Genomic DNA, 13,301 nt, shown 5'->3' with positions numbered 1-13,301 from the left:
TGTGAACTTCCTAGAGAACAAACAGAATAAGAAACCTGCAAATGTGTAAATAAAGGCAGAATTTGGTTTCTGTGACCCATCTGTACTACACAAATTTCTTTCAGAATTCATTCCTCTTTGCAAATACTCCCATGGAAAGCACAACAAATGAGCTATATGCAAAGATTCATACCAAGATATTCAACACCAAGTCTTTCACATGACTCCAGGCAGGCCTTTTTTGTGTTTTCATAGCCATAATCACTGTGCCACAGTTTGGTGGTTATCCAGAGGTCCTCTCGCTTCACACCACTCTCTCTGATGGCCCTTTGGAGGAGGGATTCACAGCCATATCTCTTTGCTGTGTCAATATGACGAATGCCACATTTCTGCAGGGCATGGACCACCGCGCCATGGGAATAGCCACCATGGTGGGAAGTACCTAAACACACAAAAGCAGAAGTGAATTGTCAGCAGTGAATTATGAGGGGCATATTTTATCATTGTTTTCAATTTTTCCTTTTTTTTAATATATATATTGTCACATAACCTTCTTATTTAGTTTTCATTTCCTCATAGTAAAGAAATGGGAACTGACTGATCTTTAGGCTTGGAAAACACATCAAGTAGGAGAAGTTGGTGCTGATCAAAAGCAACTCCATCAAAATCAAATGTCAACAACATTTAACTGTAAAGAAGTGAGTCAAGGAGCTAGGCTAAATATCAAAGAGAAAATATTTTTCAATTTTTATGGAAAATTAGTATATGTCTCTTAATTTACATGCAGAAACATAACACTTACAGATTAAAATATTTTTAAAAACCAAAAAACCTGAAAAACTTTCAAAACCATTTACTTCACAAAAAGCATATCCTGAAACCTTTACTCTGTTGAACTCCTGGTAGCTTGAAATCATTATTGCATTGTACAATCCCAGGCTGGGCCACAGTGCAGGTGCCAGTCACATAATATCACATTCAGCAGTAACCAAAACAATGGAATCCTACAAAAGAGTTACAGAATGGACATGCAGGGAGTTTCAGTAACAAAATCCTGTTACTGTCCTTGTGTGGGGATTCACTGGATCTGTATTTTGCATGTCAAGGGTACGGAAGGAGGAGGAGACTCAGCAGGAAAAGCAACCACCAGGAGGACTTCAGATAAAGAACTGGTTGAGAGCAAGGAGGATGATGTTTCTACTTACCCTTTCCTGTTAGTTGCTTTTCCTGCCATGAGCCCCTCACCCATTCACCCTCACTCCACAGACTTCCCACAAACAGTATTTTCTACAGTTTGCTGGAGGAAATGCTCAGTCAGTTCCCAAAGTCACCTCCTTCCAAGCTGTGATTAGTACTTAAAGCCCTGTAAACAACAGGCAGCACGAAACGGCTCCGTCACCGACTTGAGACACAGCCCTGCACGGTCCTGAACAGCAACAGGGCTTCAGCCACTGCTAAATCTAAACAAATTAATAAAGAACTCCAGTTAAAGAATTATTTAAAGTGAAATTTGTACCTGCTCTTACCCTTCTCTTTCCAACCCAAATGCTACCTGCACATTGTGGAAGTAGCCTTGCAAATGGCCACCCAGGGTGGCAGGAAGAGGCCACCACTGAAAGCACCACTGGTGCTCCTCCGCAGAGCCCCCAACCCCAGCAGGGCAGCAACGCCCAGAGGAGGCTGCAGGACATTCTCACATGCTTTTAACTACCAGCATCAGTGAGAAGAACTTGGAAAAGTCTGACTTGCAAGGAAAGTGAACCAGGTTTTCCTAAATGCTTATCCTTTTTGCTTTCCTGATCTTAGAAGGAAAGCCAGCAAGTCTTGCTCAACGCTCAAAGTCATTTAAACTAAGATATAATATGGTCTGATCTCCCACTCATACACATCAGGATGATGACATCCTGCTACACACAAAAGAACAATTTCCACTTTACATTTGAGACCAACAAAATGTGGAATCAAGAACAAAACTCTTGACTTATCATCATGGATTTTGAAGTGATGAAACTATAATACTATATTCCTACAATTTTGACATGCATTCATAAGTAATTTACTTTCCAAACATAAACAAAGATTTGATGGTCTAGAAGACAAAACTTTAAATAATTTTTTGCCATAGCCACTAATTATGATTACTAATTGGCTTAATTTCTGACCTAACTATAAATAAATGTCTCTACAACTTGTTTTACATCAAAGTAACTTCAGCTAAGTCAATCTGATTTTCAAAATAGCTATTTCAAAATCCTTATGTTTAAGAATTTTAGATGACTGCAATGCTACTACTACATTACACTTATAAGAATATATATGAAATTGTACATTATTGAAATGCTAAAGGAATTTTATTACAGAATTATATAACTAGCACAGAAAAATTACTATACTTATTCACAACAAACCTTTCACTTTTAATATGCTGGTACTGGTGCAAAATAAATGAGGTTGTAACTATTGTGTCTGTTTCTGGCTGAATGGACATTTCTAAGCACAGAATGAATGGAGTTCATTTAGAGGTCTTGCAAATGGACTCAGACTCTTTTCATGCATAATGGATTTCAATAAGAACATTTAGGACAAACAACTTTTTTTTTTCTTTTTTTTTAATTTAACCCTTTAAGTTAAAGGGAGAGAGTGGTTAAGAAAGAAAAATCAGAATAATTTTGGTATTGTTCCCCATTCCATGGTGGCATGCACACTTGTTACACAAGAAATAAAGACAGCAAGATCAATCTGGAGGAAATTATCTCAGTTTCTATGCCTAAAAATGAACTACAACAGTCCTGGTGCACTACACAGTAATCAAAAAGAAATCGACAATTACTTAATATTACCACTTTGCAAGCCAACTTAATAATGAACAATAGGTTGATAAGTTAATTATGCTACTAATATAACATTTCCAGACTTCAGAAACCACAGTTTTCTTGTGTTTATACATCTGATTAAAGAAGTTACAAGTCATAGATGCAGATGGATAACAAAAGTGAAAGGACTGAACTTTCTAGTTCTTTTTCCATTAGGAATTTAAACAATGCTATTTGAACACAGTAACATTCTCACATGTTTGGCATTCCCCTTTGCTCACAGAGATGTAATTCACGCTGTACATATATATTTAAAAACAGAATCCAATCATGCATTTAAAACTAGTATGAATCTGCACCCTTTCCATCACATTCCAGTTTCTAAAAATATTTAATACATTTTTCCCTAGAATTTGCTGATAAGAAAAAGGAACTCATTTCGAGAAACTATGTTAAATATCAGTAAGTTTGGAAAAGCTTCCTATTTTTTAGCTAGTATTTTAACTTCTTTCCTAGGGAAATAGCACTGTTACCCTACTGACTGAACTAAGCCAAATTTGACAGATTACAAGACATGCAAGCCAATTACATTTCTATGGATTTTGTGAAAAACTGGTGGTGGTAAGGGACAAGGATACTGCAGTGAAAATATGGATAGGTCAAAGGACACAGATCCATGGAAAGTAGGCTTAACTGGTTACATTGTTATTTTTTCACAGTTACTTTCTCAGTACCCTGCAGAACACTGCCATCAAAACTGGAATGAGAACACGCTCTGACAACCCATAAAATGATACAAAGATTATTAGAAAAGCAGACTCCTGCTCACAATGCAGTTGTTACAGGGGAAAAAGCCCCAACATGCCATCCCATTCAGCAACACCACCCCCAACCCCTCCAAACCAGAAAATTAGCAACACCTCCTCTCCTCTCCCCACCAAATATGTAAAACAAGTAAGAAACCACCCGCTATCCCTGCTTCCAGATTTATGCACAATCTCAGCTCTCAGCCTCATTAAACTTTCTGTTCCCCCTCACAAAGCTGTAGAACTACAGAGAGAAATCCAAAGCACCGTTTTTCAAAACAGAAGCCGGATCTGCTTTCTCTCCCTGCTTTCTCCCTCCCTTTGTGGCAAAGTGTCATGTTCTTTATGAAATGTGAAACGATTATTCATTTGAATATATGAAAATGACCAGTGAGATTAATTACTTTGGCTACTTGAATTCAGTGGAATACCATTAGAAAAGTTCCTGCTGAAACCCCAACCAGAATATTTAGAGATCACATCAGAGACTAATGATCTTCTGACATCAGTACTAAATTTAAAGAGTTGACAAAGAAAACATCTGTAAAGATACCATTCCTTGCTGATTTTTTAATCTCAAATTAATCACCTAAAAACTCTCAAAAGCACAAACATTCTTTTCCCAACTGTTAGACACTCATTGTGTCTATATGGTATTTTATACCATACCAGGCTTGAAATACCTGATTCTATTTGTTTTATTTCTACTATTTAATATTACATCAATGTAACACATCTTATGACATATTGAATTTTTTGGTGTTCATATAGTTTTGATTTCCTAATTACCTTATGAGCAAATGAGATGACAAAACATGAAATGGCCATACATAATGAAAATGAACATATAACACATTTCAAAGTTAATTCTTAACGCATTCACAAAACCACATGCCTCTTCTGTGGAAAGGCTCAAGGACAGACAATCCTTACTTGCTGTCCTTGCTGTCTGTCTTATACCCTCCTTCTGATTTTGTATTCATATGATCCTCTGACAAGCTGACTCAGATTCTTAAATGGCCAAAAAAAGAGAGTAAGGTTTCAGAATTATTCATGAACCTGAATAATTCCTCAGAGAGGAAAACCCACTACATTTCATGCAAGGAATGGAGCAAAACAAGTTCCCCCTTTAGCAGCAGCAGTTGAATAATTTGATTTAATAAATGCTTTTATTCAAATTAAAGAAAAATAAAATCACAGATGCATCCTAGCCAATCAACAAAAGATCAGAATGACCTTCTCCATGAACTTTTCTCCTGGAGCCCTTCTTTCTATTATATTCCCCAGCGCCATCTCTACAGCTGCTCTCAGACAAGCCAATAATGTCACACTAACTTTCTACTACCACAGCACTAGAACCCAACTAAATTTGCCATAGTAAATTATTTGGTATAGTTTTATCTTAACAGTGTCAGTTACTCAGAAAATCCTATGACAAAATATTCAAGGATCCTCTCTCTAGATTTCTAGAGTGTAGGGCTTCCCTCTGCAGCACGTGAAACCAAAGCAAACCTTGCCATGAAGTTACTGCACTCTACAATTTTCATGAGGCAACTAGAGACTATTTCAGCATAAGAGATCGAAATTTAATAACAATTACTTTTACAAAATAACTTGGATATTTTATTCAGAGTACAAGACTGGCACCCAATGTGTATATAAAATAGGGCAGCTACTCCTGAGGGAATGGAGCCTAAGGGGACAATGGGCTTCTGGAAAAACTGGTAGGACACCATCAACAATAACTAAAAAACACTGAGCAGACTCCCATTATAATCAATGGTTTATAATTGGTCAGAAAAAAGGCAGCACAAAGGTTTATCTAAAACGTAGTCATTTAAGGCATGTTTCTCTTGCCTCTGTAAAAGTTATTTGGATTATGTACAGTTTAAGTTTTTTAGTATGTCAGTTTTACTTTGGTAATGCTTCTCTTTCTTATTCTTTTATTTGCTTGTTTGCCTGCTAAATATGATCCACTGCTTAATGGGAGACTGTTTTTCCCCTGTGCGACTCAGAACAGAATTCTGTAACAGTAACACGAGCAAAAAAAAGTAAGCAAGCATGATTTTAAACTCTGCAGTTCTACTCAGGCAAGTCTACACAGGCAACAAGAAACAAAATGCAGGAATACAGCCTTGCCTCAAGGCAAGGGGTAGGAGAGAGCCATTACGTGTTTATTATGTATCCAGGGAAAGGGAAGCCAGAATTGCTGGTTTGCTCTCTTCCTGAGAGGAAGGAAGAAATGGCAAGGAGCCATTGTTGACAGAAGCACTCTATTCCCTCCATCCCAAAGAGGCTCTGACTGTAGAGGATATTCAGATCACCTACTGTAAAATGACCACACATTTCTGTTCACTGACCCACCATTTATCTCCTCAGAACCTTAGACAGAGAGTAGGTGCAAGAGTAACTTCTCAGAATGTCTCTCACGGCAGTCCCAGGAAGCCTGCAAGTGGCATCTGCTATCAGTGGGACGCTATTGCTCTGATATGGCACCAATTCACTGATGGATTTCTGGCACCAGAATTAACTATCACCCCAAAAATGCAAATTTTTCTTTCAGCAGTAGTGAAGAGATTTCCTCTGGAAAAGTGCCAGCTATTTAAATTATTCATCTGTAGTATTCAAATATTTTAATCATGAACAGTCTATCAATAAAATCTGGAAAGAGACCTGTACATTTGGAAGGCAATTATGAATGTAATTCCTGTAGAAATTTCATAAGCAGAGCAGCAGCACACATTTATTTAAATGCCTTTACAGACAGACTGCCAAATTTTAAAGCCTTTCTTTCACTCCACACTTTCCCACCACCGTGAGAACTATTTCTCATTAACAACCAAATTGGTTTCAGATGCTCTGCTATAAGATGTTACCTTAGAAACCATTTGGTAAAAGACTGTGGCTTCCTTCCATAGAAATCTCAAGCAGTGAAAAGGCAGATTTTCTGGCATAAATCAAATCCAATTTCTAGGGTTCACTAAACCTTTTCTCCTCAGAGTAATGTTTTGTGACTGGATCTTAGCAGTTAATAGTGCACGAAGAATTGCTGGTGTGAACCAGTTTTAAATTATTTTTATTCTAGTCCCTTCTTAACTCAATTGAAACTATTTTCAAAACTTACCACACCTTGATAGAACCTTTAATTTCATAACTACGAGGATATTTATTATATGCAGCAAACAGACTGAACAGAAATATTATTTTCTTTCCTTTTTGAAACAGATAGAGACTATCTGATAAAGATGACATTAATTAATTAACACTAGACATTTGGAGAATACTTTACAAATGAGACAAACCCATGACAAATTTTTTCACCTCTATAAAACTTCCACAAAAACGAATGATCGAAAGAAAATAAAATACCCATATTCTGTACTTAATTAGAACATTATCAAAATAATTTCTGCTGTGAAAGGATGACTTAATAAATTATATAGATAATTTATGATTACACATAGCCAACATCCAATTAAGTAGAGGGACAGCAAATTTAAGATATGGAGTTGAACGTGAGACCAATAATTCAAAGCCACTTAAAATACTGTAAAGATAATATTATAGGAAAAATTATAAAGAGAACTGTGATTTGTAGTGACTCATAGCTTTACACAATGAAAATGTATGCACAGTAATTACCACTGTGACAATAATTACCATCCTAATTTGAGCTGATGGGTAATTTCTGACATCATACCAGTGCTCTTTACTTGCAAAGTGCAATTGTGAATGATGACAGATCCTCCTCCTGCACTACCACATGACACTACGAGGGCTGAGACTCCCGTGTCCCACTGGTAACTGTTCATCAGCTCCAAGGACAGCAACAACCCAGCTCCCCTCAGTGCAAACTGAAATGAACAATAAACAACACTTCTGATTAAATGCTTCTTTTCCCCCATATCATCTTAAGAATTTAAAATGCATTTTCTAAAAGTTCCTGAAACAAATAACATCTCCTCTAGCCCCTCCTCTCACACTGCATATCCAGCCTTAGAAATTTATGCATTAGAATGCAAAGCACCTCCATTCAGGCACTAAGAATGACAAACAGACCTTCAAGTTATGAAACTGCTGCAAAGCCACAGAAAGGGCTTTCCCCTTTCTCTCCCTACTTCCCTTTAACAAGGATTTTGTATCACTCCCTGTGCTGTACTTTGCATAAACATTAGAACTGAAGAGAGTTTGGGAATTAATACCTCCCTTCTCCTCATCTGGTGACAGAAGAACTGCTGCAATTCAGGTTACAGCAGCACCAGCCAATGCTGCAGAAACTATGCTAGCAAGCTCTGGCAAAGAAAAAAAGGTATGATGACTAAAATCTGCTGCATGAAGGTTGAAAGATAAAGCTTAGCTTTCTATTTCACCCCATCCCAAAGTTTGGTATATTCTTTTTTTACACTAAAGAAATATGCTGAAATACAAAAACCGATATCTACTGCAGCTTGCTTCTCTGTTAATTTCAAACTGCTGACAAAACATTTTTTCTTCTCTTCGGCAATTAGGCTTGTAACATTTCAAAGTCTTAATGGCAAAGAAAAGTTAAAAGCATTTAACACACATTAAGTGCCTCTGCTTACACTAGCAGAAGTTTTAATTATTAAACAGTGATTGATTTATTAAACAGTATTTTGATTGATTATTATACAGTAAATTGAGTTATTACTTAAACTTAGGGAAGGCTATCTAAAATTCATCTGTATCACATCAACAATACAGTGATTACCACAAATAATCCAGTGTGAAAAAGGAAGATATTTTTCTGCTATTAAATCACAGTTCATATGCCATAATATAAGGTAAAATCCCCAGCAAACATATAAAAAGCTGACCTCATAGATTTGTAGATATACAAGAGAGCAGAGACAAAGCACCAATTTCCCTCAGAAAAAAAAGGATATTTCTGTTTCGTGTACTCTGATGTAAACAAAAGTTGGCCCAGCATTTTGCCCCAGATGCATTTATTAGTACCCCTTAAAACAACATTGTATAGTATCCAATCTTTTTTAAGGAGTAAAACAGCAGCAGGCTGGAAGGAGGTGAGGCTGGAAGAAAGCAAGGAAGGTAGGAGCTCACAGGGTCAGTCAGGCTGGGAGAGGACACTGCTCTGCTCCACTCTGTACCCAGCTGCCTGGGGTACAGCCCCAGGCCCTACAGGAGAGACCTTAAATATCTGGAGGCCCTCAAAGATCAAGTACAACTTCTCAAGGTCAGATCTACTGAAACAGTGGATGAATTGAGACAGAAAGATTTATAGAGGTGGCATTTTGTTCATCACAAGAGGCTATTAAGGCAACTTGGTAACCATGGGTGAGAAGCAGAGCCTCAAGAGAAAAAAAATGGTTGAGACATAAAAAAAAAGAGAAGAAATAAACAGCCAATTCTTATTACAGGATAAGATTAATAGCAGGGAGTGCCATAGGTCTTGGTACCAGGACCACTGTTACATAAATTTCCTTAAGAACCAAAGCCATGAAGAAACAGGAGCCATGAACTTAAAAAAAAGCATTAACAGTAGAAAATGAAAACAAGTGAAGGCTTGACTCTACTGCCATTGAATTGAATGCACAGTCCAGCAGAACTGGGTCTTTTTTTGACCACAGCTATGTTTACGAATGAGAATAAGCAACTCTAGGATTAATTATTAAGAAATAGGTAACTAGATTACTAATACATTATGGAATGTTAAACTACTTCCATTCAGCATTAAGAATTAAATTTATGTAGCATTTTGATGAAAAAACAAACACGGTCTGATGCAAAGAAAGTGGAGCAATCTGATTCTGTGCTTTTTGCCAGGAGGTCTATTTGTTGTGAAAAGAACTGGGAACAATACAAGTCCTGAGTGGTTGCAATGCAAATGATGCAGTCTTAAATGCAATCAGTAAAAATCAGTCAAAACCTACTTTTACGATTTATTTACTTAGACAAGGGTAGAGCAGAGTATCAGGAACGTTATCTATGAAACACCCTGAAATGAGGACAGAGATATTTTAATTGTTTCCTTTGAGTCTGGGAGGATTGTGTGTGCATTACTTTCCTGCAGGATCTGGCCGTTTGACCAAAAACTGCTCAGAGCAGTACCTGACTGCTTTCCCAGCTACAGTACCTACAATAATGATGCTGGGCATTCTTGAATGACCTTATTTAAAGAACATTATTACTCCTGATAAAATACTCACTCTGTATGACCCCAGTAAGGCACAATGAGTATAAAGACTTAATTATTTTGTTTAGTAATTCTGTGTCCTGATGCCCCTTCCCAAACAAGTATGCAATTAATTTTATATAAAAAGATTTTATATATTTTTGGTATCACCAGCACATATTTTCAAGAAATCACTGGCTACTTGATCAAGCCACCAAAATTTAATTATCATCCCTAAAAAAACCCCAAACAAAACAACAAACACAAATTAACAAAGAAAAACACACACACACACACACAAACCCCTGTTCTAATGGGAATATAACTACCATATAAAGGGAATGAAGAGAGTTTCAATAGAAAGCACCAAAACAATCCTGAAGAGATACCAACCATTCACACATGACCTTGACAAAAGTCTTAGTATTTCAGTTACAGGAAGAAAAGCCCTTGTGCTACTGAATTATAATCAAATGCTATAGAGAGTGGCATTTTCACTCCTCAGACTTAAAAAAAAGGAAGTGACAACTGTCTAAGTGAGAGCTTCCTACTTACAGAAGTAAGCATGAACAGTTCAAATTATGCATTTTTCTTCCAAAACCTGACAAGGATGATACTGTGTATGCCATTTTGACAAGTGATAATTTTTGGAGGACCCGGCTTTAGGTAAACACCAAGTATTCTGTAGTTAAGAAACTGTAAGAATATAATTTTCTACTATAGTACAAAGTCTCACCAACAGATTCTAAGACACATGTAGCTCCTATGGAAAATGTGGCTACATCTGTAACTTCTAAACAGTGTCAGGTTTTGTATCAGTTATTTGCCATGCAATTCTAAAACACTAATCTTAGCAGCAAGATAGTGCATGTATCCTTTTCCTAATGCAATCTACAGCCACTGTGAGGTAATGTACTCTCTGGGGCACAGATTTACCCTTGAGACAAGCATTAGGGCCAAAATGCCAATTCATTTTAGACTTAAGCCTACTCCAGTAGAAAGCAGCCTTTGTAATGAAAATGACCATAAACACGCCTGACCCTCTGCACGTGAATAATGTTGGCTAACACAACAGATAGCATTAAACCATAGCAAACAGAAGGTTACTAGCAGTTTTCAGAATCAGACAATATACAAGGTGCAGATTATTTTTATCTCTTTATTAAAACTTTAGCCATGCAACATATTTCTAAAAAAAAGGTGAGCTGCCTTATAATAATTGCTTGGTTTCTCAGGCAAGTCAGCTTGTTTTCCATTGCTAGTAGACTGGTCTCCTTGCCAGATACAAGACACTAAGAATATGCATCTAACTAGATATGAGATTTTGGATGTACACAATTTGGCATGTTATTCCAAGTAACCCTTCAGACTGAACACACATTTTGCATACTCCATGGCCTCCTCTGGTGTAAAAATTTGTCTTTCTCACTAGGGATTTTAATGGAAATGGATTCTTCTCACTAAGAACAGTTTATACAAGAGCACAAAGCCCCAGAAAGTGAATGGTAACCTAATGAAAGACTTAACTTCCTTCCTCACATCTTCCCTTTTGCATCAAACCTTGACCAACTTACTGAACTTCTATACAAATGACATGGAATGCAAATGGCATGGAAACACATTAAAAAAATGAAACCATACAAAAAAACCACCATCACAAATACCTTTTGATAACTGAACCCTGAACATGAAGAGATAATTTTGACAGAATCCTATTCCAAGTGTGGTTGCACTCTCTTGAGTCACATGTTCTGCACAAGAAACACATTACCTATCTCCTAATTCAGCTCTCAGACACTACAAAAGGGGTTTCCTCACCTCCAAATAACTTGCAAAGCTATCTGAGCTGCCTTCCAGGTGGCACAACTGGACAGTTGAAACCATTGTTATGCATATTAAGCATATTTATCTCTCTGAAGCTCTTAGAAAGATTATCTAGCAACAGATGCAACATCCATATCTATTAAAGTAGTCTTTGAGGCACCATATAACAATTAGGTCTGCATGCTTAAAGGGATAAGAAATGCCAAACAATTCTTAAATCCTGCAGAAAATGGCCTTACAGAAAATGCATTCTCATTTAAGAAAACCTGCCTGTACTTCATAGCTGAGTAAATTTTTTTGCACTGCAAATATTAGTTAATGCAGTAAGACTGTAACAAAAATAAGCCATTAATGTGGAAAAGAGAAATTAAGTGAGAACAGCTACCATAAAGATCCCATTGTGTTGGGCTGCCTATTGTGATTTTTATAGCTTTTAACCACAAAGCAAGAGTGACAAGTTTCACCTTTTTTTTTCCCTCTCTCCTTTTCCTATCTATTACAAAATCTTCGAAGATCTGCAGACTGTATAAAGCAGTATGTAAAGTGTTACTCCAGCAAGACAAATAAGTGAAACCAAAGAATTAAATCCTGCTCATTACAACACCACCACTCTAAGTCAAGAGAAGCCAAGAGAAGTTCCTTGAGAGTCAAGAGAAGCTCTTGGAAAGCCAAAAGTTACTGGGCCAGAAAATTTCAAACTTGATTTTCTTGTATGCCACTATCCATCTACTGTGGTATGACTCCAGGCATAAGAATAAACTACTCAGAACTTTCCAGTACAGCAAAAGGACAGGGAACAGCTATTGGGTGGAGAGTACAAAGGAGTCTTTCTGCATGTCTGTTTTCCAGACAGTTTATTCTACCCATAACCCAAGAAATGCATTACAACCTCCAATAAAAAGGTGATTCTGTAGACAGTCTGAAGCACAGTTCAGCATATACTGAAAAAATGGACATAAGACAACCAAGTCCATTCTCTAAAAAAGACTATTTACATTGTTTTTTTCCTCAATTTTATGAAAATATCACCAAGAAAAGCAAACTGGCAGTAAGTGTTAAAAAACAACAGCAATTTTTGAACAACATAAGCCATTTTGCTCACTACACAGTGACTGTGTAAGAGACAGCTGCATCAAATATTCCTGATTCTCATCAACCACCATTCCCTTGTGCCTCACAGATGCTGAGATTCCTACGCAGGATCTCTGTTGAACAGGCGCAGTAAGGTTAATTCTACCATGAGAGTCTGCTCTACAGAGAGGTCTGCTCCCAAGCTTCCTAAGACACTCCCAAGCCGCCACAACACCGCGCCCGGCCCGGGCAGGTGCGATGGGAGCGGGGCGTGAGCCCCGCGCTGCCCGGCAGGCCCGGCTGGTCGCGCCCGGCCCGAGCGCGGAGCTTCGCCCGGCAGCCAGGGGCTCTCGGAGGAGACCGGGCCCGCCCGGCCCGGCGCGGGCAGCTCGGCAGGCGGCTCCGGCCCCGCCGCCCTGAGGCGGCTCCGGCTGCGGGCCAAGGCAGCGCCGAACCCGCCGAGCCGGCCCGGCCGGGCCCGGCGTGACCCCCGCCTCTCACACCGCCTCCGGCAGCGAGGCGGGCTCCGGGCGGGCCGGCCGCCACTTACCGAGCCCCAGCACCGGGATGCTGCGGCCGCTGGCGACCGGCACCGCGGGGACACCGCCCGGACCGGGGCTGCCCGCCCATGCCATAACCCGGCTGCGTCTGGGACTA

The 13,301-nt window shown here is 38.5% G+C and overlaps 1 protein-coding gene across 2 annotated transcripts in view; it reads right to left on the bottom strand.

The window, feature by feature from the left end:
- LOC110477491 (putative oxidoreductase ZK1290.5) overlaps window positions 1–13,294 on the bottom strand; it is a 53,349-nt gene extending 40,055 nt beyond the window's left edge. For both annotated transcript variants that reach the window (XM_085585936.1, XM_021543287.4), the window contains exons 1-2: window positions 13,195–13,294; window positions 173–421 (exon numbers count right to left, since the gene is read on the bottom strand). In XM_085585936.1, the coding sequence (XP_085442062.1) occupies window positions 173–421; window positions 13,195–13,279 (334 nt within the window). In that variant the 5' untranslated portion in view covers window positions 13,280–13,294. The remainder of the gene's footprint in view (window positions 1–172; window positions 422–13,194) is intronic.
- Between the last annotated feature and the right edge of the window lie 7 nt (window positions 13,295–13,301).

This window comes from Lonchura striata, chromosome 8 (assembly GCF_050655825.1).
Source record: "Lonchura striata isolate lonStrDom1 chromosome 8, ASM5065582v1, whole genome shotgun sequence".
NCBI classification, from domain to species: Eukaryota; Metazoa; Chordata; class Aves; order Passeriformes; family Estrildidae; genus Lonchura; species Lonchura striata.
The sequence above is the reverse complement of the archived record's forward strand: the minus strand, read 5'-3'. Positions and strand labels throughout refer to the sequence as shown.